This window comes from Chrysemys picta, chromosome 1 (assembly GCF_011386835.1).
Source record: "Chrysemys picta bellii isolate R12L10 chromosome 1, ASM1138683v2, whole genome shotgun sequence".
NCBI classification, from domain to species: Eukaryota; Metazoa; Chordata; order Testudines; family Emydidae; genus Chrysemys; species Chrysemys picta.
The window spans coordinates 223,972,657-224,000,244 of NC_088791.1; the positions used below are offsets into that span (position 1 = coordinate 223,972,657).

At 41.8% G+C, this 27,588-nt stretch overlaps 1 protein-coding gene across 3 annotated transcripts in view; it reads right to left on the minus strand.

Annotated features, from left to right (window-relative positions):
• SHROOM2 (shroom family member 2) overlaps positions 1 to 26,283 on the minus strand; it is a 194,573-nt gene extending 168,290 nt beyond the window's left edge. For all 3 annotated transcript variants that reach the window (XR_010597652.1, XM_024104470.3, XM_024104469.3), the window contains exon 1: positions 26,062 to 26,283. Coding sequence is in view for 2 of the 3 variants with exons in the window: in XM_024104470.3 (XP_023960238.2) it covers positions 26,062 to 26,283 (222 nt within the window). In the remaining variant the exon portion in view is untranslated. The remainder of the gene's footprint in view (positions 1 to 26,061) is intronic.
• Positions 26,284 to 27,588: the final 1,305 nt, after the last annotated feature.

A 27,588-nucleotide genomic window follows, 5' to 3' on the forward strand; every position in this document is an offset into this window, starting at 1 on the left:
AACACCCTCCATCTGCTTCTATGCACTTAAATTGTCATGCTCTGTGCCTTTATTTCTGCCTTCTTCTGTCTTCCTCCTCTCCACTCAGATACACGAACAGAACACATTATTTAAGGTGAGAATGTGTTATCGACTTTGTGGAATGGCATAATGTTTTAAATATTGTTCTTAATCACCTTCTAAGTTATTAAATCATTTTGACAGGTTTCAGAGTGGTAGCCATGTTAGTCTGTATCAGCAAAAACAACGAGGAGTCCTTGTGGCACCTTAGAAACTAACAAATGTATTGGGGCATAAGCTTTCATGGGCTAGTACCCACTTGGGTTCTAGCCCACGAAGCAGGTTTTTTACCCACAAAAGCTTATGCCCAAATACATTTGTTAGTCTCTAAGATGCCACAAGGACTCCTCGTTTTTTTTAAATCATTTTGATTGCTGCTCTGCTCTGAATACACGATACTTTACACTACTGCTGTAAATGTATAGGATTTCTATGGAATACATTGCAGCCACCAATTCATTTCAGACTACTAAAAACTGATTTCCATCTCTAAAGAACCAAGAAAAACTCATCAGCTAAAAAGTGTGCATGTGTTTAACAATCTCAGCAGAACGATCTGCCGATCCTGGTTAGTTTAAGCTCCATTAATCTTAATGCAATCCCACAAAACAAAACAGTTTCCTTTAACAGCCAGATTCTTGACCTTGAGCTGTTCCGGTGTCAGAGTGGGGGGCTGGGGTGGGAAAGATGTTGGCCAATCACAACCAAGAAGTGCAGAATAAAAACATACAAAATAGCCAACAGAAAAAAATCCTCTCCCTGAACCACTACCATTTCCCCCTGCTACCATGGAAACTGGGACAGTTCACACTCATTATGTTTCACCCTCTCAAAACATTTAGTAGCTCACTTGCACAGAAAGTTAAAATAAAAAAAAGTCAGTAGCAGTGGAGACTATCAAGACTATGCCAAGACTATATAAAGGTTAATTGCCTCTAGCTCAGCAGTGATCCAGGACACCTACGCATTAGAATATTAATAAAAATAAACACAGAACAAACAGATAAGTGTAATCTACTAAATCTGAACAAATAAAGTTAAGATACGGATGCTTTTTTTGCCAAGACTATAGGTATCTCACATTAAAAAATTGTTAAGTTTTTTGCTCTGTCACAGTTCCTGTGAAAACTTGAATCTAAATCCTTTTTCCTTATTAAATGCTTCCATCCCACAAGTACATTTGGTTACAGTAGGCTGTATTATAGCCATGAAATTTAAAAATGTTTAGTAATTTACAAGATTTATAGGACTTTGCGCACAGCGATATGAGAAAGAAGTCAAATTTCAAGGAACATTGACAGATTTTCTTTTTACAGTATCCTTACTTGCATTTGTTATTATTTAAAAGACCAACAATGTACTCAGCAGAATGCAAGATACAAAACAAAATCAGTGCCTGTCCCCAGGAGCTCACTATCTACTGTATCAAATCGATTTCTAAAAAATCGCCTTCTATAAAATCGACCCGATTTCATAGTGTAGACATACCCTAAATGACAGCCCCAGATGGGACAAGCACTAGCAAGGACAAGCAAAAGAGTGAGCTGGAGAACTGTTTGAAGGTAACCTGGATCACAACCAGATATATATGCCAGTACCTTACATTGTACTAAAACAAACATTTCTGGTGCTATTTACATAACATGTAAACTGAATTTTAACTTTTTGTTGCTTGTTACTTAATGTTTGCACTGTTCTAAGACTGGATGAAAATGGAGTGACAAATTTCACTACATGTCTAGTTCTCATGCACTAACACAATGCTGTAATAGCTGGTTTGCAAACACTGCGAGGGAAAATGAAGTTTTCATTCAAAATGTCATCAATATACCACTAGTAATATTAAACATTTAAACAATAGTTTGCCCCTAAACTATTGGACAGTTTTCCTTTAAGTTCTGAGCCTACAGACACCAAAGGTGTTTCTTCCTCTAACATTAAACCAGACCAAGGAAAACAACTTATTTTGCTTACTCAGTTTCTGGCAGACATTGAAAGTTCCTTGTTTGTTGATATTATGTTTCATTTCGTTCCTTTCTCCTTTATCCCAGAGTTTCATTCAAATTTATGTTGTTAGAGTTTCTTCAAGACAAACACTGTCATTTGCACTATTTACATAAACCGAACTCATTTTCATCTACAGGCACAGAATACAAAAGATCATTAATACTACAAACTAAAGGTTAAATTCTCTTGTCACAGCCAAAAAAAAAAAAAAGACTGACTGTTCTACTCTTAGGCTGTGCCTACACTGCCACTTTCAGTGCTAAAATTTTAGTTGTTCAGGGGTGTGAAAAAACACCCCCAAGCGACAAAAGTTTTAGCGCTGAAAAGCACCAGTATAGAAAGCACTTTATTGCTGGGAGCCGTGCTCCTGGAGATAAAGCTACCACTCCTCGTTCAGGGTGGTTATTTTTTTATTGCCGGGAGAGCTCTCCCCCGGCGATAAAGCGTGTCTACACTGCCAAGTCACAGTGCAGCCGCGGCCGCGCTGTAACTTGGGAAGTGTAGACATACTCTTACATACAGGGAATTAGAGCTGAATATCAGAGATTAAGGGCTTGCTACTCTTACAGCGCTGCAGTGAAGTGCTGTAAGCGAAGACATGGTCTACGCCAACAGGAGAGCTTCTCCCATTGGCGAAGGCATTCCACCTCCCCGAGAGGTGGTAGCTATGTCAACAGGAGAAGCCCTCCCATCAACATAGCGCTGTCTACACCAGGAGTTAGGTCAGCATAACTACATCACTCAGGTGTGTGGATTTTCCATACCCCTGAGCAACGTAAATGTACCAATGTAAACTGGTAGTGTAGACCAGCAGTTCTCAAATTGTAGGTCGGGACCCCAATTAAAATGGGGTTGCCAGGGCTGGCTTAGACTTGCTGGGGCCCCAGCCCAAGCCCAAGCCCCACCACCCGGGGCAGAAGCTGAAGCCTGAGGGCTTCAGCCCTGGGTATTGGGGCTCAGGGTACAGGCCCTGTCAAGGCTGATTCCCCACTCTGGCACTTTGAGTGCAGAAGGTGGGGGCCGCAAGGATTCTAAAAATTAATACTGGCCGCTCCAGGCTTGTATTAAACTCCCAAGGTCACAGCTTTTCTCTGACCTTGGATGGGTAGATGCACCCAAGTGCAAAAACCCCTTTGAGAAGCCAGGAAGGCGCACTTTGGAATTCCTTCCTGTGGGGTACCCTCAAGCCCTTTCACCCCCACTGCGGGGAAGAGCTAAGAAAGAAAAACAAAGGAAATCAGCTGTTGCCACCAGCTAATTAAAAAAAATGTGCACAAACCTCTTAAGACACAAAAATCCAATCCTGTTCTTAAAAGAGGTCAATTTTATTAAAACCAAAAAGAAAGAAAATACATCTGAAAACTCAAACTATTGCTAGATTTAAAAAAGAAACATTTATAAGGACTGGACATCAAAATAACTTGCTTGAGGTCCAGCTTAAAGGTTACAAGCAAAACAAACGCATTTGGGGTTAGCACAGAGGGATCCACAAGTCATACAGAAATAAAAAGAAATAAACCTAACTGTGTCTTCCTAGACATTTCCTGATCTACTTACATATCTGGGGTTTCAAATGAATCGTTTCTAGCTATGATTTGATGATTTTTCATACCTGACCCAAGCTTTAACAGCATAGCTACAGACCTGTAGCTGCTTCTCCCCGAGAACAAGAGACAGACAGACACAGGGGAAGTTTTTTTCCAATTTTAAGAAGTTCTAGCCTTCCCATTGGCTCTTTTGGTCAGGTGCCCACTCCCTTCCTTTTACCTATGCAGGGAGACTTTTAACCCTTTACAGATAAAGCAAGTAGAAAACAACTACTAAAAGGGATTTTATAGCTAACTGGCTGGCTGGGTGTCTATACCCCTCCCCCCTTTCATTTATCACAGGCCCCCTGCCTGGGACTGAAACCCTTGGGCTCTGGCTTTGGTCCACAATTCCTGGGGTGGTGTGGCTTGGGCTTAGGCTCCCCCAACCTGGGGGTGGGGTTCGGGCACGCTCAGACATCAGTCCCCCTTCCTGGGGACGTGTAGTAATTTTTGTTGCCAGAAGGGGGTCGCGGTGCAATGAAGTTTGAGAACCCCTGGTGTAGACCAAGCATGCAGATTTAGAAGGAGAATTTGCCTGATCTGGAAGGAGAATTTGCCCAATATATAGTTATTTGCTGAATAACCACATCAAGCTATTCAAGATTGCCAAAGACAATACTCAAATCCCATATAGAAGTGATCGCCATTTTCATGCAAGTTATTTCTACTGAACTTGAAGCATGGAGAATGTATTATTCTGGAGAATTTGCCCATTAGTCAGTATTCACTGTATACCCCCCATAGCATGAACTAGCTTTACATGCCTAGCTTCACAACCAAAAAATACTTAAATGTTCAGACCTAAAAGAGTGACACTGTTGATAACCATAAGTCATAATGCTGTGCTACTACCTACGCAATATTCGTTAAGCTGAGACCTAGGATACTCAATGAACAGTAAGGATTTTTATTCATGCTCAAGAGCCTCCTGCCTCTTCCTCAACCTGAAAAGCAGAGCCCTTATAACATAGCAACATAACAAGCATAGCAAATGCAAGAGGTGACCTAGCCTTAAAGAAATGACCGATCACTTTTACCAAAGGACTTTGATCTGTGTTGATACACTTATTTTCCCAATGTGTACACATTTAAAAAACAAAAACAACAACACAACACAAAAGATCACAGGAAAACTAGACATTTGCAAATACTATTATTTGGGGGAACCTTGCTGTGATCATGCAGGAATGTTGTTTCAATTGGCTGCTATCATGCTCTCCTGTGTTTGGCTGCATCTGCTATGTATGAACAAACAATAGTTGAATATTTTAAAAGAGCTTTTTTGTTCTTTTTTGGGGGGGAGTTTAGTGCTTATGTAAAATGGCAGACTGACAGCCCCAAAGACCAACGTCTCCAGTTATTTTCAGAACAGATGGGTAGCAGAAGTATATGATTTACCTTCCCCCACAACATATCTCAGTCCTGTTCAGAAAAGAGTACCTGGACGGGGCGGGGGGGGAAGGGGAGAGGGAAGATGCCCTGCATGCCCATTAATCCTTGACTTATCTGAGAAGACTGGCAACCACAATACCAATTATAGAAGGCAAAGACTTTACATCCCAGAATGGGTCCTCTTGTCCATTCAATCTACCCTTAAAAATATTTTCATATATATTTACTGGTCACCATTTGCCAACAATTACCACACAGCAATGACAGACACTACAGTTATCTCCTATTTTAAATAAAGGGAAAACTGTAATATCCCAAATATCATTGCATGGGAAGTATTGGCAAACATTGACTTTTACTGGTTACCACTGTATCAGGATTCAGCAGAGCCCATGTTACCAGCCAGTCAATGTCCAAAAATATATTTACTACCATGGCTTTTTTCTTTTTCTAATCCATTGATAAGCATTTCTAGTTAGGCACAAACCAGAGTCTTTGTGATTGTTTAGTGGAAAAGTAGTATACCTGATCTGAAACTTTACTTGACTTGTAAAAGAATTGGCAGCATCCAACAGAAGCTTTGCAATCCAAAAGCACTAATTCTTGTTTTGTCTGTTTTTTTCTACATTTTATTTCAAGTTTTTTATGTTAACATTATATCACTATATTTATAGTAAACACTCGAATGGGAAAAGTCCCATCTGTAAGCAATTTCCATCTTAAACATGATGCAACTTGCTTTGCACAATACACTCACAAAAACAATATAACATCTTAAGGTCAATTAGGGCCATTTAGGCATAACATCAGCTGATCGAGCCCAGAGCTCAAAGAATTAGCTGGTCTGAGGTATTTTCCTAATGATCAGTCCACACTGTTTTGAGGACGGTGGTATTTTTCTAGGTAAAATACACCCATGAGTTCATACGCAATAAGAGGGGGGGAAATGACTACAATAAGGGTGTGACTTAAAGTAACAAAGCAAGAAAGTTTCAAATGAAATCTCTGATCCTAGATCAAGAGCTCTCTGACTTAAACGAGAGTATGTCTACACCAGAAAGGTAAGTCGGCCTCTATTAGGTTGACTTACAGCCACCGCAGTAATGCATGTCCACACTAACCTCCTTGGACTGGTGGTGCGCATCCTCACCCGGGGCTTCTCACCTCCCGGGGAGTAGGGGGGGAAGCCAACCGGGGTGTCTTGTCCCCGAGGAGTGAGGTCCAGCAGTCCTGGCTTCTCTCTCAAACACCCACCCCACATGGAGTCAGGCAGCCTTATCCATTTCTCAGCTCAAGGAGCCGTGAAATTGACAAGGCTGTCCGACTCCTGGTGGGGAGCGGGTGGGGTCCAGCCACAGCTCCCAGCAGGGGACAGGATCCAGCCACCCAGCTTTCCAGCGGAACGGGGGCAACTGGGTTCTAGCTGCCCAGCTTTCTTGTCAAGACATCCAAGAGCCAATGTAAGTAACACATTGTCTACACAGAAACTGTGTCACCCTAACTACAGTGACATACCCCTCTTGCGGAGGTGGAGTTATATGTCGGTGTAGTAGGGCACTTACGTCGGTGGGAGGAAGGCTGTGTGTACACTGATATAATTAAGATGACGTAAGTTGCCTTATTAGTCTGTATGAGCAGATCATGAAGCAGGATCAGGACTTTTGGCTACAACCCAATTCTCTATGTACTCTGATGTGTCTGAATTTTGCAAGGTTCTTGGAGTATAGCAATCTTGCGTATGGAGTAAGGGGACTCAGTTCTGGACAAGCAACAAGGGAAAAGACAAGATTAAGCAAAGCCTCACCATTTTCACATGTATTTGTCAGAGCCTTTCCACCGTAAGAGAAGAAATAAAACATAAAACACAAGTTAAACAGATAAGAAGGACCAAACCAAAAACAAACACTAACCCCACCCAGTGCTAAACCAGCTTCCTAAAACCTGTATAAACAGAAATTACTATGAAGTGCATGGTGGGTAATGCTTAGTCAATCTGAATTATTTGTCCAGCAGTTAGAAATTACTTTGGTAGGAATCAGGAAAAAAACAAAAACAGTTGGTATTACACCTAAGCATAATGGCATGACACAAGAACATGGTGATGCTTTTACATCAATATTTTTAATTTTACTCGTAAACAGCTTTAGGCACACACTCCCTCATTTAAATGTCAAAGCTTGAAGAAGAATCTCTAGACAGAGATTAAGAATCTAGTACTGTATTACAAGCAGGGTTTCAGAAATCCTTTCAAAGTTCAGCTTGAAGGTCACACTGTTCCAAAAGATGTGATTAAATCCTTCCCCCATCTAGAACTAGAGCTGGCTCCTAAATAAAGGAGTTGCTTTAATAGTTAAAACATCAGCCATTCTTAGTTACTGTTTTCCCTAATAATCTTACTTTATAAATTACTACAGGAAATGTCTCATTTTGTAAGCTTGCATGGAAATTAAAGCAAAGTCTATCTGTTAGCCCTCAGTGAAGAAGACCCAACAGACTCAAAATCTTGCTCTTGTACTATAAATGACAAAGTAAATTTGAGTATTATGAAACAAGAAATACAATGGGTAGCAAATACAACTATGCTGGCATCAACGTAGTCAAGTGCATCAGTCCTATAGACAAATACAATTTATTTCAGTGTACTGCAAGTCTCTAAAGAGAGACTTTACAGAAGATGATATGTGTACCTCTTTGCTTCACCTATAATTTGAACAATTTTTAAATTGAAAGTGTCACTTTAAGTAATAAATAATAGTAGAGGGAGAAAGAAATTAAGTGTTTGCAAAAGAGTATCTCCTTTTAACTCAGTTAAAAAGCTGTAAAGAGTCAATGAAGCAGACACGCACAGTAAGGTAGGGTTACCATATTTAACAAATAAAAAAAGAGGACCCTCCATGGGGCCCTGGCCCCGCCCATTTCCCACCCCAGCCCCGCCCCAACTCCGCCCCTTCGCCGCCCCCTCCTCCCTCCCACTCCCAGCCACGCGAAAAGGGCTGCCCCAGCACTACCGGCTTCACGGTTTGCCGGGCAGCCCCCAGACCCTGCGCCCCCGGCCGGCGCTTCCCCAGCGCAGCTGGAGCCCGGGAGGGGAAGCGCCCAGCCGGGGGCGCAGGGTCTGGAGGCTGCCCGGCAAACCATGAAGCCAGTAGCGCTTGGGCTTCGGGCAGCCCCTATGCCTCCGGACCCTGCGCCCCCGGCCAGGCACTTCCTCTCCCGGGCTCCGGCGGCATAGGGGCTGCCCAAAGCCCGTAGCGCTTGGCTCCTAAACAGAGCCGAAGAGTCAGGGGAGGAGCAGAGCCGCCGCGGCCGGAGGCTCTGCTCCTCCCCTGACTCTTCGGCTCTGTTTAAGAGCCGAGCTGCCCGAGCGCTACCGGCTTCGGGCAGCCCCCATGCCTCCGGACCCTGCGCCGCTGGAGCCCGGGAGGGGAAGTGCCCGGCCGGCGGCGCAGGGTCCGGAGGCAAGGGGGCTGCCTGAAGCCGGTAGCGCTCGGGCAGCTCAGCTCTTAAACAGAGCCGAAGAGTCAGGGGAGCAGCAGAGCAGCCGCAGGAGGGGAAGTGCCCGGCCGGCATTTTCCCGGACATGTTCGGCTTTTTGGCAATTCCCCCCGGACGGGGGCTTGATTACCGAAAAGCCGGACATGTCCAGGAAAAACCGGACGTATGGTAACCCTAAGTAAGGGCTGGTCCAGGTGGCAGGAGCTACGAAGCACATGGCTCTCAGACCCAAAGCAGTAGAATGCATGGAGGGATACAGAGGCAGAGAAAGTGCAGCTATAAAAGCTCTATGAATTAAGGGTATTTAAGAGAAGTAGTTTATGAGAGCATTGCACATGAAGCACTAAGTATAGCAGTAGTTAAATGTTGAAGTAAAACAGAGGCTTCTGACACAAGCAAAAGCTGTTTATTACAAGTGGACGCCATGAATATTATTCACCATGAAAATGATGCACAATAAAAATATATTTTTCCTTCCTCTTGAGGGTTTGAAAGTGCTCTGTTGCTGGCATCTTAGACTCTCCATTAAAATAACAGTAGTGGTGGAGCTTAGGTGAGTACTGTTTGAAAGCACGGCCTAAGTGGATAAAGACTGACATCACTGACAACTTCACTGATTAAGTCAGTATTATTTATGAGGGATAAAATTCAGGCTAAGATTTTCAAAGCTGCACTGGGGAGTTTGGACAATCAATTCCCATAATTGTAATGGATAGGCATCTCTGAAAGTCTCAATGTTTGGGTTGTGATTGGCTGCAATTCTTCCAATCATATCAGTGGTCTTATAAGTAAAACTATTCTCACATTTTTCTTTTATTATTTTTTCCACTATCATGATCTTGCCTACACTGGCTTCACAATTGTTTATTTAAACCAAAGGAAGAGGAATCACTTAGCTCTTCCTAGGGAATATACTGGATTTGAATCTAGATTTCTCATAAGCTTTCCAGAGGAAGAGAACAACTCAGTTATCCCACCTAATGGTTATGACCAACTGTAAATTTTCATTGTGAACTGGAATAACCAGCAGTTCTCCAAAGTGGAAATGTTGGTTCCCACTAAATAGTGTTTCTCACTTTTTTTTTTTAAATGTTACTGTGGGGAAGACAACAAACAATATACTGTCATGGTAACAATATGGTTGCATCTGAAGAAGTGGGTTTTTTACCCACAAAAGCTTATGTCCAAATAAATCTGTTAGTCTTTAAGGTGCCACTGGACTCCTCTTTGTTTTTGTGGATATAGACTAACACGGCTACCCTTCTGAATATGGTGAAATATCCCTATAAGGAATAATTGTAGAAACATTGCATGAATCTAGGAGATAATATCGTTAATGCCTAGACATTATTTGAATTTTGACAAGACTGCTTTGAGTTTAGTGCTGTCAATGGGAGTGTCCAGATAAATACGATATATCAGAACTTATGCTAGCCTACAGATTGAAAGCCTATTTATTGTAAGGCCCTGATCCTGCAATCAGATTGACCCATATTGACTCCAGGGGATGGATCACTTGAAGATTGCCTGTTCTGTTTATTTCCACTGAAGCACTTGGCATTGGCCACTGTTAGAAGACAGGATACTGGGCTAGATGGATCTTTGGTCTAACCCAGTGTGGCCGTTCTTATACAGTGACTATACGCAGGTCCAATTCATTAGAGGCCTGTTATTTGTACAGGCGATGCAATTCCAAATCAAACAGTAGTACAGAATGGTACCAGAACAGACACTGATAGCATCTTCTCACATCAGAATCTCTACGAACTAAGTTCAGCTGATGAGCACCCCAATTTCTCCCCACCTCTGGTTACAGGGTGCCAGAGCAAAGATTCTTCTGAGTTGGGAACACAACAAAACATTTTTATCATCACCACATCAACGCTACATTATACCACATTACAAATGAGCCCCAAAGGCCCAACTGCACCAACTAGTGATCTCATTTCAGATGATTCAAAAGAATTTTAATACAGTATTTGCACAGCCTTAGGAGCTATAAAAATTGCTCTAACCGTCCATCAATATTAAAAAGAAAAGAGAACCCTAAAGACATTTTCTTCTTAGAAAAGATATTATTGACAAAAAAAATTACATTAATGTAATGTTATGTTTGAGATTTTAAGCACACAGAAGTCAGGCAACCAAATTAAATTTACCATAGCAGCCTTAATTGCAGCGTGGATTCTTCAAATTGGTCTTTGTTTAGCCTGGTGTTGAGTGAGATACTGTATAGTCTTCACTTGCTGCTATAAAATCTACTTGCGGTACGCCTTTGTGTCACTATTTTCAGTGTTTCCTAAGTATAACTTTTTGCGACTATGATGTTAGGAAACAACTTTAAAAAAGGAGGGTGGGATTCTCTACAGTTTAAGAGACTAGAATTGTTCCTCCCCCACATTCATTCTTCCTTGTATCTCTTAAGAGGCTTTGATTTCAGTGTTAAAGTACTTCCACTCTCCCATGAGCATGAGCAGAAAAGATGGGATTCCTACAGACAGATCAGTAATAGTATCACAGTAATGATCCTGGTTCTAGGGGAGATTTTTCAAAGGCACCCAAAGAAGAGTTATTAGGGCATAAGCTTTCATGGGTAAAAAACCTCACTTCTTCAGATGCATCTGAAGAAGTGAGGTTTTTTTACCCACGAAAGCTTATTCCCAAATAAAGCTGTTAGTCTTGTTGTTTTTGTGGATACAGACTAACACGGCTACCCCCGATATAAAGAAGAGTTAGGTGCCCAACTCCCATGAAAAGTCAAGTCAATCGGAGCTGGATGAATAACTCCACTTTGCGCCTCTGAAAATATTCCCCCTTTTAACTATCTTCAGATTCTAGAGAGTTAGCTACCCTACAGCCAGGAAGAAATGTCTTCCAGACATTAGAAAATGTATCATATACCATTAACAGACTTCTATAACTGTGCCAGATTCTATCAATGTGAAGAACACCTTGGCTTACTATGCATCAGAATTAAGGGTACATCTACTCTGCAATCGGGAAGCATGAATGCAGCACATGTAGACATATCTGAGCTAGCTTTGATGTAGCTAGATCAAAGCTAGCTCAAGTAACAATAGCAGTGAAGCTGAGGCAGCATGGACAGCAGAAACATGAGTACCTACCCTGGACAAACGGGGCTAGACTGTGCAGCCACCTCCACTGCCATATCTTTACTGCCATCATTACTAGAATTAGCTTTGACTTATAGGTTTACAAATGCTACAGCTGCACCTCCTCATTGCAGTGTAGACACACCCCAAGAGCCATATCCTGTTCCCACTGGGGTCCATAGCATAACTCCTACAGATTTCAGCAGGAGCAGGATGTGGCCTTAGATACTTAAGCATAATTAAAGACATGATGCCCAACTTTAACTTCAAGCATGGATGCTGATAAACTGGAGAGGGTTCAGAGAAGAGCCACAAGTACAATCAAAGGATTAGATAACGTGCCTTATAGTGACAGACTCAGACTCAATGAGCTCAATCTATTTAGCTCAACAGAGAGACAGTTAAAGGATGACTTGATTACAGGCTATAAGTATTTACATGTGGAACAAATATTTAATAATGGACCCTTCAATCTAGCAGAGAAAGGTATAACATGATCCAGTGGATAGAAGTTGAAGCTAGACAAATTCAGACTGGAAATAAAGCTTAGATTGTTAAAAGTGAGAGGAATTAACCATTGGAACAATTTATCAAGGGTCGTGGTGGATTCTCCATCATTCACAATTTTTATATTAAGATTGGATATTTTTCTAAAAGCTATGCTCTAGGAATTATTTTGGGAGAAGTTCTATGGCCTATGTTATACATAGGGCTCTACCAAATTCACAGCCATGAAAAACGCATCATGGACAGTGAAATCTGGTCTCCACCCGTGAAATCTGGTCTTTTGTGTGCTTTTACCCTATATTATACAGATTTCACAGGGGAGACCAGCGTTTCTCAAATTGGGGGTCCTGACCCAAAAAGGAGCTGCAGGGGTGGGGGTTGCAAGGTTATTTTAGGGGGGGGTCATAGTATTGCCACTCTTATTTCTACGCTGCCTTCAGAGCTGGGTGGCCGGAGAGCGGTGGCTATTGGCCAGGAACCCAGCTCTGAAGGCAGCATCTCACCAGCAGCAGCAAAGAAGTAAGGGTGGCAATACCATCCCATCCCATCTTTACTTCTGCGCTGCTGCTGACAGCAGCTCTGCTTCAGATCTGACTGCTGCTCTCCAGCTGCCCAACTCTGAAGGCAGCCCACTGCCAGCAGCAGCACAGAAGCAAGGGTAGCAGTACCGCAACACACACCCCCTTACAATAACCCTGCAACACCCCCATAACTCCTTTTTGGGTCAGGACTTCTACAATTTAAATTTCAGACTGAAATAGCTGAAATCATGGAATTTACCATTTTAAAAATCCTATGACCATGAAATTAATCAAAATGGAGCATGAATTTGGTACGGCCCTAGTAATACAGGAAGTCAGAATAAATTATCACAGTATTCCCTTCTGGTCTTGGAATCTATGAAACCAGTGCCATCAATTCCTGCTTGTTGTAAGTAATACGAAAACTGAGTTATCTAATTCAGATTTCTGTAATGAACACATTTCTGTTTTTCAAACCAAACTACATTTAAGCAGGCTTTTAAAGAAGGTTTTGTTTCACTACAGCAACAGACTCATGAAAAATGGAATGAGTGTGTTTAAAATAATTTCTACTGCATCAGAGGGTGACTTATACAAGACTTTAGCTCTGAGATGTAAGGAAATTATCAATTGAAAGTTAAGAACCATTGGGAATATGAGAAAACAACTAGATGGCACTATTTGAGACATCTAGAGTTAATTAAAATTGTCTAGGATTTTGTCCGCTTTTACGATTATAAAGGCCAAAATGTAATTAGCTGCTGGGAAAAAAAAAGTCACAACCTCTCCCATTCAAACTCAGGTTATGCAAAGCATATCTCTCTGATGAAAATATTGTACAATTGAGATCTGTTTATATAAAATATGAAATCAAGCAACTTATGAGGATGGAAACATTTGAATTTCAAAGCTGTGTTTAACCAACAACAAAAGAGCCACATTCTTTCCTTGAAATATTTTCCCAAACAAGATGCAGTGGAAAAACATCTAACCAGTTACTCCTGCATTTCATCCCCAAGGTGACACATGGAAAACACATCATATGAGGTTTCTTCCTCATCAAACTTGACCAGCAAGTCCTTTTCGCTTCTAATTCAAGGACATTTTAGATACAAACATTACATAAATCCTTTGAAGTACTCCTACATGTAAACATAAATACTGCATAACAGAGTCATATCATAAAGAATGTATTCAGGGTTGTTGTAGCCATGTTGGTCCCAGGATATTAGAGAGACAAGGTGGGTAAGGTGATAGCTTTATTGGACCAACTTTCTGTTGGTTAGAGAGACAAGTTTGAGCTTACACAGAGCTCTTCATCAGGTCCTTAAGAAACTTGTCTCTTTCACCAACAGAAGTTGGCCCAATAAAAGATATTACCTCACCCACCTTATCTTCTCAATATCATAAAGATGGTTAAAGTGAAATATTTTAGAAGATAATGGATCCATAATCTTTCTTAGAATCCAAAATCAAAGATTTAGGGTAGACACAATAGGGCAATGCAGTTTCACTTCAGGAGATCTGGCTTCACATCTGAATATGATGGGAAACCCAGACTTGTACATCAGGGGTATTACTCACTTCATCTCATGACTAATACAACTCAGAAACTCTTAGCAAAGCCTGTAGATGTTTGCATCCTCTCTAAAGTTAGTGCTGGTAGGGCATGACTCTGAAAGATGGTAAGAACTTCCTCAAAGGTGCCCAGCATCCTCAATTCCTATTGAAGTCAACAGGAGTTCAGTGTGATGAGCGCTTTGCAGGGTCAAGCCATTTGTCCCCCATGTACCTTCAGGCCCACAAACAACAAAAGACATCCTACAACACCCAGTTATTTTGTCAGCAGAAGTTTGGGTCCAGATTTTAAAAGTGCTTTCTCAGCACCCACAACTGAGGCCAGATTTTCAGAAGAGCCCAACTCTCATTTAGGCTGGAGTGGGCAAAGAAATTTGTACATGACCCCCATAGAGTTTCCCATTCTCAATTCCAAACACTCACCATGACCTGGTGTACAGGTTTCAAAAGATACTGCTGGGTTGGGCACATCTAAAAAAAATCCCTCATTTTTGTAATGATATTCGTATAAGATAATGAGAAAAATGGTATAGTAGTGCTACTTTGCAAGAAGTGCTGCTGTTTCCTTTACTACGAAACCATGTTTCTGAAATACCACCCTGAAGCACTATAATACATCACTTCAGAAGAGTTATGAGTAACTCTAAACTGCTAATAAAAGAATGTGGTCATAAAATTAGCATTAATAACATGTTAAGCATTTTGAAGCATTAGTTGCACCAGCACTAGTAGTAGTCATTAGTGTACTTCAGGAGGAACATTGCAATGTTTTGTGTATATCTAGCTAGTAGTAAAAGAAAAATATGTGAAGGTTCTTCTTCATTTTCCAAGTCAAAACCAGCCAAATCAAATTTACATCTAATAAAGTATTTTATACGATAAATAAAACAGCATCTACACAAAAGACATCTGTGGCCTTCAAAATCCCATTACAAGGGCTTAAGACAATTTGGTTTTCCTCTAGAGTGGAAGAGAACGGTGCCACAGTTGTAATTTTTAGAATAGCAGTGGGTACTACACTTTCATTTACAAACAACCCAATCTTCCTCTGCCATTCCCCATTCAAAGAATACTTTCTTACTTGGATCATTCAGAGTCCAGTATCAAAGCAATGCATCACTGACTGAATGCACTACAGGCTGCAGAACAGAAGATTTAGAACCAGGATCTGAAATGAGTCAGAACCTGCCTTTCCAAAAAGAAAGAAGCAGAGAATTTAAAAACCATGTACATTTTAGGAAGGCTAAAATTTTATTTTAAAAATTATCACTGAGGCTTGGATATTTATACACAACATAAAGATGTTAATTTAGAATTAACTGAAGCTGTTCAGAATCTGGTGGGAAACAGTGAAACTGACAAGAATCAGGCAAATTTCTATGATGCTGCTGGAGGAGCAATGAGCTGCAGCAGGGGCCGAAAATGGAGAGTCTGACTACTGTAACTATTCGTATTACCATAGCACCTGCAGCCAACATTGTTGATCAGGACACTATTGTGCTAGGTTCTTTACAAATACAGAACAAAGAGATGGTCCTGGTCCCCGGCCCTAGGATTCAAAATTGAGGCCAAGAGGGAGTCAGACTAGTGGGAACACCTTACCATCATAGCAACTAAAAGTCTGGTAAAGGAGAGAGTAGCAGAGACCCACCCATCCCCCAAACGTTGGGGTTGTAAGGTAGGACGGAAAATGAAATAACTGTCCATCTCTCTTCCGGAATCCAGAGGGATGAGAGTGTGCATGTTCACAAAGAAGATTGGGAGGAGAAGGCTGCAATTTATCAAACTGTTATTTATCAAAGGCTGATACAAAATCCGGAGCCCTGATCAAGGTCCAGGGGCAGCACCACTCTAATAGAAATCCCCACACTTCCCGCTCCTCCCTTTTCAATGAATGGTGATTGAGAGGTTTTTGCTTTGCTTGGCATTGCCCTTGAACCCTGGGCCTCCCCCAGCTTTCAAAGTGGTCTTTGGTTAGTAGGTTCAGTCCTCAGACTATTATACATCTGTCAAAGTATTCAAGCCCTATGTTTGAGTGGATAGGCATGAATAAGTAGTCAGGAGAGGTTAAAGAGATAGTTTAGAAAAGGATGAGGTGAAGATAAAGAGATTTTAGGGAGAAGTAGGAAGAGGCAGAAAGTACAAAGAGGAAATAACAAACATTATGTAGTGAAATAACAGTACAGCCCAGTCCAGTTCCTATGACTTGGGATTTGTATCCCTATCGATTGTCCCATATGTTCCTCTCCAGTAAAAAGTATTTTCTCCTGAGTTTCCATGGAGTCTCTTCAATAGAAATCTACGCCACAATATCTGTCACCCAATCTATCCCTTTCATATAATTTACGTAGCCTGTGTTTTACAGTTTCTCATTGACTTTTGTCAGGCATCCTCAGGATTCAGCAATACTTGTTATTTCAAGATCCTCTTCCATTGCCAAGCATCCTAGTGGGTTTGCTTTTAAGCTTCACACATTCTTATACAGACGTTTATAGGGGTTTTTTTGGCCATGTGCCTACTTCTATTTAATTCCCCATTGCTTTTCTTGCATTTACTGGAGAAATGGTGGGATTATACAGTTTTGGGTAGTCAGGCATTCTGCACTGTACCTTACGCTTCAGCATCATACGAAACCTATTAATGGGGTTTTTCCATTTTATCTGCTGCCTTCCACAAACTACTCTTCTACCTTTGAAGGCCTGACATGAGTTTTTTAAACAAGAATTCTCTGGTTAAACTAGATGTAGAGGACTGATAGTGTGGTTGAACTCTGATGGGAAAACTCCTTCCTAGCTAATACTTAATCAACAACTATGATTTTCATGCCAAATGCTAATATCATTATCCAGTTAGGCTGAGGTGACCAAAGCTAAAATATAATTCAGAAACTTTCACTAAATTCTTTTTTGAACACATGAACAATAAAGATAGAGTTTTGAGTTTTCTAAAAAACTTTACCTAAAGTTGTACACATTGTTGGAAGAGAGAAAATAAATTTGCTTTCAAAGACAACGTTTGGCTAATTTTATGTAGCATAGGGTTACAACCACTTGCTTTTCTTTCACTAATACTTGGTAAAAAAAATTCTGAATTTCAAAACTGATGAAATTTTAAAAAATTCAAAATATATACACCTCTACCCCCAATATAAGATGACCCAATATAACACGAATTCGGATATAACGCGGTAAAGCAGTGCTCGGTGGGTGGGAGGCGGGCTGCGCACTCCGGCGGTTCAAAGCAAGTTCGATATAACACTGTTTCACCTATAACGCGGTAAGATTTTTTGGCTTCCAAGGACAGCGTTATATCGGGGTAGAGGTGTATATTTTGCAAACCTTCCCTTTCCCCCATTTTTTGCTAAACCACCTTCATTATAAAAAGCTGATCACCTTCCTTCTTTAGAGTCTATTCGCTATATTGAACTTTATTGGTTTTTGATGAAAGTTCTGCAAACCTTACAGAACTGACTAACCCATCACAATTGTAGTACTATCCTTTCAAGATCCAATCACATTGCATTAGCTTTCGTGTAACTTTTGAAAGACTGCAAACTTTTTTTTACAGAAACAATGGGATAAAATTCTGACCTCACTGAAATCAATGGCAAAAATTCTCACAGGTTTCAGTAGGGACAGGATTTTTCCCAACATATTCCAAATGGACCATCACCTCATCCATAACCCAAAGTCAAAAACTGGCTCAAAAGACTGAGAACAAGATTACTTTGATATAAATTAACATCTACCAAGCACTATACAAATTCATGAAATAACTGAAATCAATTCAGCTGTTGTTTTTACTGTATATATTTTAAGAAACTGTTAATGAAACTGCATATATCATGAATAAGGCTACTTTTTAGTCACGGGTATTTTTAGTCACAGATATTTTTGGGAACTGCAGCCAATGGGAGCTGTGGGGGCAGTGCCTGCAGGCGGAGGCAATGTGCAGAGCTGCCTGGCCACACCTCTGCCTTGGAGCTGAGCGAGGGGGATGTCACTGCTTCCGGGGAACCCCCCAAATAAGCGCTGCCCACAGTCCGCCTCACCCCATCCCATGCCCCAACCCCTGACCCCTCCCACACCCAAACTCTGCTGGGGGGCGGGGAGGGGACGGTGTCCCAAGACCAGCACCAGCCAGTGCAACTGGCACAGGTGCTGCCTGAGCTGCCCCTGAGCCAGGTGCACCGGCCACTGCAGAAGTCACGGAGATCACGGAAAGTCACGGAATCCGTGACCTCCATGACAAACTTTCAGCCTTAATCATGAGGTGTACATTGAGTAAGAGTTCTGCTGAACTGCTCAGGCCTGTCTCAAGTTTCTGTAATGAATGAGCCACAGGTCTAGGGTCATGCGCATGATGACAAAGCACACCGTAAGAAAAGGACAAGAATACATAGAAAGGAGCACAGCCCACAAGAAAGGCACCTAATAACTTGTTGCGAGAACTCAAGAGCAGTGAGGTAATACTGGCTCACTGACAACAGGCTGGTTATATCCTTCTAATCTATTCATGACTAAACTTCACTTCCCATTCACTTGTTCTTTCCCACTTTTTAAACACATGCAGCTAAAGTGGCAAACACACTGCAAAGACACAAGCTATACTGAGTAAAAAACAAACCCAAACGCTACAAAAAAAAACAAAAACGCACAATCATAACATTCAGCTTCTTAGTTAACAACATATTTTAGCAACCCTGTGATAACTTATTACTGTTACCAGAAGGCTGTTGCTGTTTTAATTTTTTCTGTCTGTAATTGGTACCATTACTGTAACAGGATATATTTGAGAATCATGTTAGAATAGTGGCAACAGACACAAGGCAAAACTCTTTGTATTACATTGATAGAGAACTTAAATAATACATTGATATGTTCAAAGCTACCTAGGGGGTTTAGTCACACAATTTCTATAAGTGGGAACTGTGTGGCTAGTTCCTCTGGCTGGCTTTGTGTTTTTATTTTTTTATTTTATTTGTGTGTTGTTATTGTTTGTTTTAAAGAACCAATGGTCGATCAGGCCAGGTACCTATACATAACTTAGTGTGTTGAGGGTAGAGGGAGGAGGCAAGCAAGGCAACAGCAGCAAAACAGTGTTCCTTTTTGCTAGTGACAAATAGGATTCTTCACACAACAACATGAGTTCTACTGTATCATTTTAAAACAGTGACAGGTGCCAAGGAAAAAAATATTAAGTATTGTTTCAGCATTACACATACTGTTTAAAAAACTACATGCACATCAGTCAAAGGATACATCAGTCAAAGCAGAACCCTGTGACTTCTGAGAAGAGGGAATTTTTAGCCTCTCTTCTGAGCCAAGCTTAAAGATGGATTCCTGTGAGTCACAAGCCATTTTATTCATTCTCTCTTATCTCAGTCCTCCTGTTGGCACAATGTGAAGAATGATAATACATTTCTAGTTATGTTTTTGCCATCAGTTTAAAACATTACAAGATACTGTCCTGTGGAAAAGTTTCTAATGTTACCATGACTGTTTGAGTAAGAAAGCCTTCACTATGTAAATCAAGGCAGAGCTATTTAAATGACACCATGGATAGACAAACCAAAGTAACACACATTCTACTTAACATAAGACATTCTGCACTCTTATGTGTAAAAGCCCTTACAGAAAAGAGAATTCCAATGTGGCATTAAGCTCCTTCCTTACCCGAAGTACCAGTGGGGACCTCATAGAAGGACAGGGGAACCAACTCAGCTTTTCCAGCTTATTTAAGCCCAAGCCACAGGGGGGCAGAGAGCAAAAAGTTAATACAGCCCAAAACCATATTCACTTCCATTGCTTTCCCCTTCACGCTGTGGAATCCCTTTCATTACACTATTATAACATCTAAGAGCCCATTGTGCTAGGCACTGTACAAACACAGATCAAAGACAGTCCCTGCCCAAAGAGCTTACAGTATAAGTGTAAGACAAGAAACAGATCGATATAGACATATGGGGGAGTACAAGGAAATAGTGAGACAATATTGTCAGCATGATAGGCAGTGGTCTCAGCACACCAGCAGCCTAACTACTGTCGAGCTTTTAGTAGGCATCGGGGCAAAGGAGAGTTTTAAGGAGGGATCTGAAGAACAACAAAGGGGTAGATTCTGGGGCAAGCCACTCAGCCAGGCTTAAGAGAAACAGCACAGTAAATAAAAGCTCTGTGTAGCTTGAAATCTTGTCTCTTTTACCAACAGAGATTAGTCCAATAAAAGATATTATCTCACCCATCTTGTCTCTCTCTAAACCTTTAAGATGGCAAACTTCTGCCTACTGAGAAAAACAGCTAGAAAAACAACCACCAACACCCCCCAACAACAGGATACTACTTGTCCATGTTCAGAATCTTCATTTCAACATGTAAATATTCCCTAAAAATGCTCTAAAGACAGAGAGCGGTACATACAAATGTAGCGTTTTAGGGAAGGTTTGAGTTAGATAGTACTATCCCAAAGAGCAGCTCCACTTGAAGGACTAAATCAAGGGTTTGAAGAGAATTGTGAGGCATAAAGTAATTCAGGTGTGATTCTATGGATTCAACTACTGGTTTTTATAGTTTGCTGCTTTTTCCTAGAGATGGGGTTATGTAAATGAACAATATAGCTGACGATCATTAAGAGGACAGGCTCTGCTCCCCCGTGCATTTCTATCAACAAAGAATGAAAAGTTCACTAGCTAGAGATCATATTGAACTCTGTGACCTTGGCTACACTGGCGCTGTACAGCGCTGCAACTTGCCGCGCTCAGGAGTGTGAAAACGCCCCCCCCCACTCCCCGAGCGCAGCGAGTGCAGCGCTGTAAAGTGCCAGTGTGTTCAGAGCCTGCAGCGCTGCACGCTCACTCGTAGTGCTGCAAGCTACTCCCCTCGGAGAGGTGGAGTACATACAGCGCTGCGAGAGCTCTCTCGCCGAGTGTAGTCGCGCCGCCAGCGCTGCGACTACACTCGGCATGTGTTAGAGCACAATATTAACAACTGTGAATCAGCTATTTACCTTAGTGGTCCTTTTTCTGCACAAATACAGCATTTTACCACTAATATAAAATTAGATTTATAGTTACTAGCAAATCTGCACTTTATTTTGGAAAAGTATTACTGGTAAGTGTTCATTTCAACAAAAAGCCTTAATTATAACAGACAACAGAGTCTCGGTCTCTCTTTTCTAGAGAACACATGTATGCTAAAACTCACAAATATAAGATTTCATTATCCTGTGTGTCAGGGGACAGGATTCATTTTTTTTTTGAATTCTATATGTACATACAAAAAAACAAGATCAACTGAGCCAAATCCTTGGCTCATATATTCTTGATCTTTTCATCTAGCTGTAGTGTCAATCAATCAGCCATTTTGCCAGCCTGTCAAATGACTAATTTGTACAAAATGATGAAATGATTGGTTTATACTCGAGGAAACAGAAAAGTCTTCCTACAGATTTCTGTACAAATGGATAGCCATTAGTCTGAAAAAGAACTCTGATACCCTTGAATCATTAAACAAAAAAATTATTTACATTTATATCAAGTCTTTAAAGCTACAGGATTCAAAAATTCTTTATAAAAAACAGCAGTCTCTTCTCCCACTGCTGAAATGCAGCTACTTTTGAAATGAAATAGCTCTACATAACCATTTGAGCCAGAAAATATGGGAGAATTCTTTTATCTAGTTACAACAGAGGAATTTTACATCAAATGTAGATATTCAAATTACAATTTGCCCATTACACTTATTCTTTGTATTTTCATAGCACTTAGGAGCCCCAGTCATGAACCAGGACCCCAGTGTACTAGGCACTGTACAAACACAGAACAAATCAAAACACCAGGCACACACGCCCATTAGAAAAGTATTGTGGAATTTTTAATGGAAAAAAGTAGTCAGGACTCTGAGTCTGCTCCTGATCTAAAGGTGACATCTCCAGTTGGAGCTTTCCTTCACTAATGATTCAGAGCGAAGAGTTTCACCTACTGAATCAGCAACACTTCTTGCAAGAACCCAGGTTTCACTTGGAGGTCTCTCATCCAAATATGAACCAGGCCCAACCTTGATTAGTTTACAGAGAGCTCATAGCTCGAAGAGGTATAGCTGAAGGCACTTGTTACAGCAATTCTTTTAAGTAGTATCAGCATTACAGTGCATCAAACTCTCTAAGCATACACTGCAAATGTTTCACATACGTTATCAGTAAAGTTATCTCGATCATGTTAATTCCAGGATGATTTGTGATTCTTTACATGTTGTTAGTATTGCAAATGAACTGAATTCCAAATTGATATTTTCTACCCATCCCCCACATCCAAACCTGGGAATGACAGGTACGTTTTCTGATTATTATCAAAAAGACATTTTAAAAGAGAAAAGTTAACTATATTTAAAACTAGCTAGCTATCAATAAAGATATTATTTTTAAAGGTTCACCCATGACAATATTGAGGTTTTCATTCTTAAATTCAGTGTTTGCTTGCTTGCTTCATTTAAAAAAAAAAATTAGATAGTTAAAAGTCACACCTATACAGAGAGTGGTGGTCCAGGTAAAGTAGAGATTCTGCAAGTTGCTATAAAAAGTCAATCCCCTTCCTCAAGGTTCAAAGTTACCATATTAGGCAAAAATAAGTTGCCTTGGGGGCAAATTTTTGGAATGCTCTAGAAGACATGCACAGAGCTCTGGAAGAAATACAAAGCATAATGCTATTACTTTTTAATGTAAAGATTTGCAAAACCAGACTGAAAATCCCTAATTTTTCTTTCAGGAGTAAGATTTTATTGTCAAGTGAGGATACTAAAGACACTGAAAAAATACATTTAAGTATTAGTCAACAATGCAGTTGCATATGGGTGGGGTGAGTTTCAGAAGACCGACTATGTTCAAGACCTGAACAAGCTGTATCATGTACCATTTTTCTTCATGATCACTGCATCAAAAAAAAAAAATAATAATAACCTACCACCATCCCACACACACACTATTGGTGGGTGAACTCAGAAGTGTGCTCCTGAAATAGGTAGTTAGAACCTTAAGTTTTCTGTTTCAGTTGCAGGGTAAGAAGAAATATTGAAATGAGCCAGCTTAATCATCCAGTTAAGTGGGATACGCTATTAGTACTGTTATTGGGTATTAGTAGGATGACTCTAGTTTGACCTTTCTTTGCATGTTGGATGAGTAAAATACTTCCTGCACCCAACATTCCAATGGATGTTATGGCACACATACTTATCTCCCTACTGAGATTTAAACATAGATTTGCTTCGGTTTAGCATGCCTTTCCCTCAGTGCATTCTGGTAGCTTGGTAGATTGTTAAACTAAAATTTAGTCAATTTAAAAAGAAAATCAGGACTAGTTTTAGAAATTACCCTTGCCCGAGAGTCTCCCTTCTCTTTTTATGGGGTTTTCGGGAAAAAAATATTTCTATTTTTAATCTTGTTCAGTTATAGTAATCTTAAGTACTGCTTTTCAGACAGAGATGCAATTTTTAAGCCAGCTGTGTCCCTTTATGTAGTCGTTGTCCTGTGTATGGTAAGGAAAAACAGGGAAGCAGACATATAGCCCACAAAATTCTTCCATGAGATATATGGATGCAACTGCCATGGACATCTTGGTCATCCTTCGTTCTCAAACAACCAAGGCTTGGGACATACATGTAAAGACTCCAAACGCTTAAGCAGATTTGTAGCTTTGCTTATGAGAAATGTCCTATTACATTAGTAATGTTATGGATGTGCATTTTTGCAGAATCATGCCCTTGTCTGCCGCACAATGTGAGAATCTTCAGATTAGGAACCACTTCAGCTTCCACGAGTGAGAATCTAACATAGTAACATAGTCCTCTTCTTTAGGATCCTGAAATTTCTGAGTTCTTGGGCCCTAAAACTAAAGGTGCATGGTTGGAGACAAGGTACATAGATGATAGACACTCACTTTTCTGTTTAGATAAGCCCTAATTTGGGAAGCCCAGAATACATAAACTTGTAAACCCATACAGAGAGAGAAAAAAACCTACTTAGTATGACAATAACAATAGAAAAGTTCTTGCTCTGGGATGTTCAAAGATTTGCTGACCTCTCACATTCTTTATGTACTTGTAAAATAGGAACAGGCAAAATGTCCCTGGAGCTGGCAGACCAAGAGTTGTATTTCTCCCATAACAAAGCTTCAGAAAAATATATTTTGACTTTTTTTTTTTTGACTAAGGGTCTGTTTTTGTTTTTTGCTTGCATAACCAGACAACTGCCTTCATGGTTTTTAAACCATCAGTTAGATCCTGATGTAGTTGTTTGTTTAAGAAAGTACAAGGGAATTCTTGGGTCAAAACATATACCACAATTGTCAATTTCTTAGAAAACACATAATAATGCACCCTTGTCAAGTAAGTAATGTGTGCCTAATACATATCATGTATATTTCAGTTTAATAGTGAAACACAGCATACACATAAATAAACACTTTTTACCCAATAGCCTTTTCTTTCTCTCATACAACATGTTTAATCACATTCCACGAGAACTTTTGTTTTAAATCAGATTTAAAATACTATGCTAAATACATATTTTGTAAAATTAACAAAATCCCCATGGAAAACTCAGAATCAGGGCAATGAGTGCTAGCCTTTACTTGGAATTTTCCTGGCTTGTGTCAAAACTTTAATACAGTACAATAATATAAAACCCTGAAGTAATTTCTACTATGGATGGTGGAGGAAAATGTTCTTTCATTCCACTCATTTTCTCAACATTTCAACGGTCATTCAGAATTATTTGAAAGGTTTTTGATAGGGAGAAAAAGAAAATTAAAAGCAACGAACTGTTTTCTAGAAGTTTAAACCAGCAACATTTTGAAAGTTGTAAAGCTGACATGCTGTAGCCAAAAATAGCTATTAGGTACAGCCTTATAAATGGGTTTAACAAAAAGAATGGTTTCTCCGAACATACATAACTGTGCAATGAAATGTCAAACAAAACCCTGTCAAATATATATAGCAGGATTGATGTATATAATTGAAGAGTATTGCAGTGTTCTGATACAATTACACTATAAAAAAATTACATAAGTAGTGAATAAACTAAAACTATAGAAGTACAGCTAAAGCATGTGTGCCCCTAGGTTTACTTTTCCAACAAGCAATAGAATACAACAGCCTAATAGTTAGGGAAGTTTATTGCTTTGTTTATTTACATTCTCACCCGCCCCTCGCCCCCTCCCCCACCCCACATCGTTCTTCTATTACAGGTGCAGGCCAGTGCTAAAGAGGAGAAATGAGACAAGAAACAGCAGTACACTACTGGGGAGAGGGGAACTGTACCGTTTGGACAAGGAACTAATAAGAAGGTTAAGGAAATTATGAACCCATGATGTGATCAAGCAGGAACTACGAGCAACAGGCAAATGTCTTCCACTGAAGCAACAACCTAGAAAACTCCAGCCGAGAAAGATCCCCCTTAAGTTCACTGGCACACTGCAATTCACATTAGGACCAAGAGCAACAAAAAATGACATTTTTATCATGCACTTTTCTCAAAATTGTTGAGCAACTTTCAAGCTTCTAAGTCTGATCATGATATGAGAAGCTTGTTAAAGAGACTGTGACCGTTTTCAGCAAGGGTCGATACAAGTATAGTGTTCCCATGACTGTCATTCATTATGCCAGCCTATTGTTTGGGTGGTGTAACGACTATAGAGATATGGTTAACCTGAGAGGTGGGGGAAAGGAGAGATTACATACAACGAAACGAAAGATAAGAAAAATGGGGAACGTGTCAGGTAACAGCCCTCGCTCTCCTGCAAAGGTATCTTACCTTGGTGATGATGAGAGGTTCCCCATGCTCTCTTCCTCCTTTTAAGGTAAAGCCCCAAGGAGCCCCTCCAGTCAGCAACACTTCCACCAATCTGTACCCATCCCCTCCTCTCTGCTCCACCATCATCATCATCATCTGCCCCTGATCCACAAACACTGCATTCAGCCGGGGATCTTTGTCTGGAAATCTCTCCGGTCCGCCTCTGAACTCCACGTTCTCCATGGCGCTGCCGAGCTGCTGCTTCTGCAGCTACTCTAAAGGCAGGTTCCTGCCCAAATGTCTCAGCTTCTTCCTAGCCGGATCCAGCGTGCTGCGGCTGACCTAGGAACCACATACCTAACAAGAGTTTCAAGCGTGGTCCCACGGGGGTGGAAGTGATCCACCCCTGCTCGCCTCCTCCTCCTCTTGATCCCGCTTGAATGTTGCAAGCGTGGAGGCCACAAGTGGAGGGGAAGAGCTGGGGAGTTTGCGAAACTGCTCTGTGCCCAAACTTGCGGGGACTTGGCAGCCCCCAGGCAGGCAGAGTTCACCCTGGCACTGCAGTGGGCTTGTTCGCAGCTGGAGGAGGAGGAGGAAGCAGCTGCGATCTCCCTCCTTTGGCTCCCCCCAGGGGGGCAAATACTGCAGAACAGGGAGCAAAGTCACAGTGGGATTCGCAACTCCCCCCTGTGGGGGGGGGGGGGGTTCACCCGGGCGCTCACACAACGGGGAGGTGGGAGGACCCAGGCCAGGGGCCCGCACTGGAACGGGTGGAGGGGCTGAAACACGCGCGGCGAGGTGGGGCCAGACAAAGGCAGAGGCCGGGCAGCAGCGGGAGGGCAACGCAGCGGCTTGCCCGGGCAGGACGCGAGGGGCATCAGTGGCCCGTGGCGCCCTCTCCGCATGCACGAGTGGGGAGCGGGGGAAGGGGGCAGCTGCACCGGCACACAGGGGGCTGCTCCCCACCCCGGGCTGGGGCCTCATCCCCCGCCGGGCAACCAGCCGTGACCGTGAGCAACCCCCAGCGGCTGCACCCGCCGCCCCCTCCTCCTCTCTCCTGCCTTCCCAGCGCTAAAGCAGCGGAGTGGGGAGGAGGGGGCAGCAGCTGCTCAGGCCCTCAAGCCTCTCCCCCCAGCCAGCGCGCGTCTTGCCCTCCCTGCTCGGGCCGGGGATCGGGGGCTCTGTGGCGGGGCGGGAAGGGTTAACTGCTTTGTGTGCGGGGTCGGGTCCGCAAGCCCCGGCCCCCTGGCGGGCTTAGCGGCGTCGCTGAGCGGGCTGGAGCAGCGGCCGAGGGCGGCGCTTCTGCTTGGTCTCGCTCTCGCCCCGGCTCCTTCCACCCTGATTTGTTGCCCTCCCTGGAGCGCATCCCCTACCTGGCAGGCGGGAGGAGCCTCGGCTCTGGCAGCTGGCCCGGCTCCTGCGCCCTCACAGTCCCTCTAGCGGCAGCCAGCGAGACAAGCAGGCCAGGGGCTCAGTCCTGCTCCCGGTGCAGCCAAGGCACAAAATTCCCCTGGGCAACTCCCAGCAGAAGCAGGAGCAGCCCCCCAC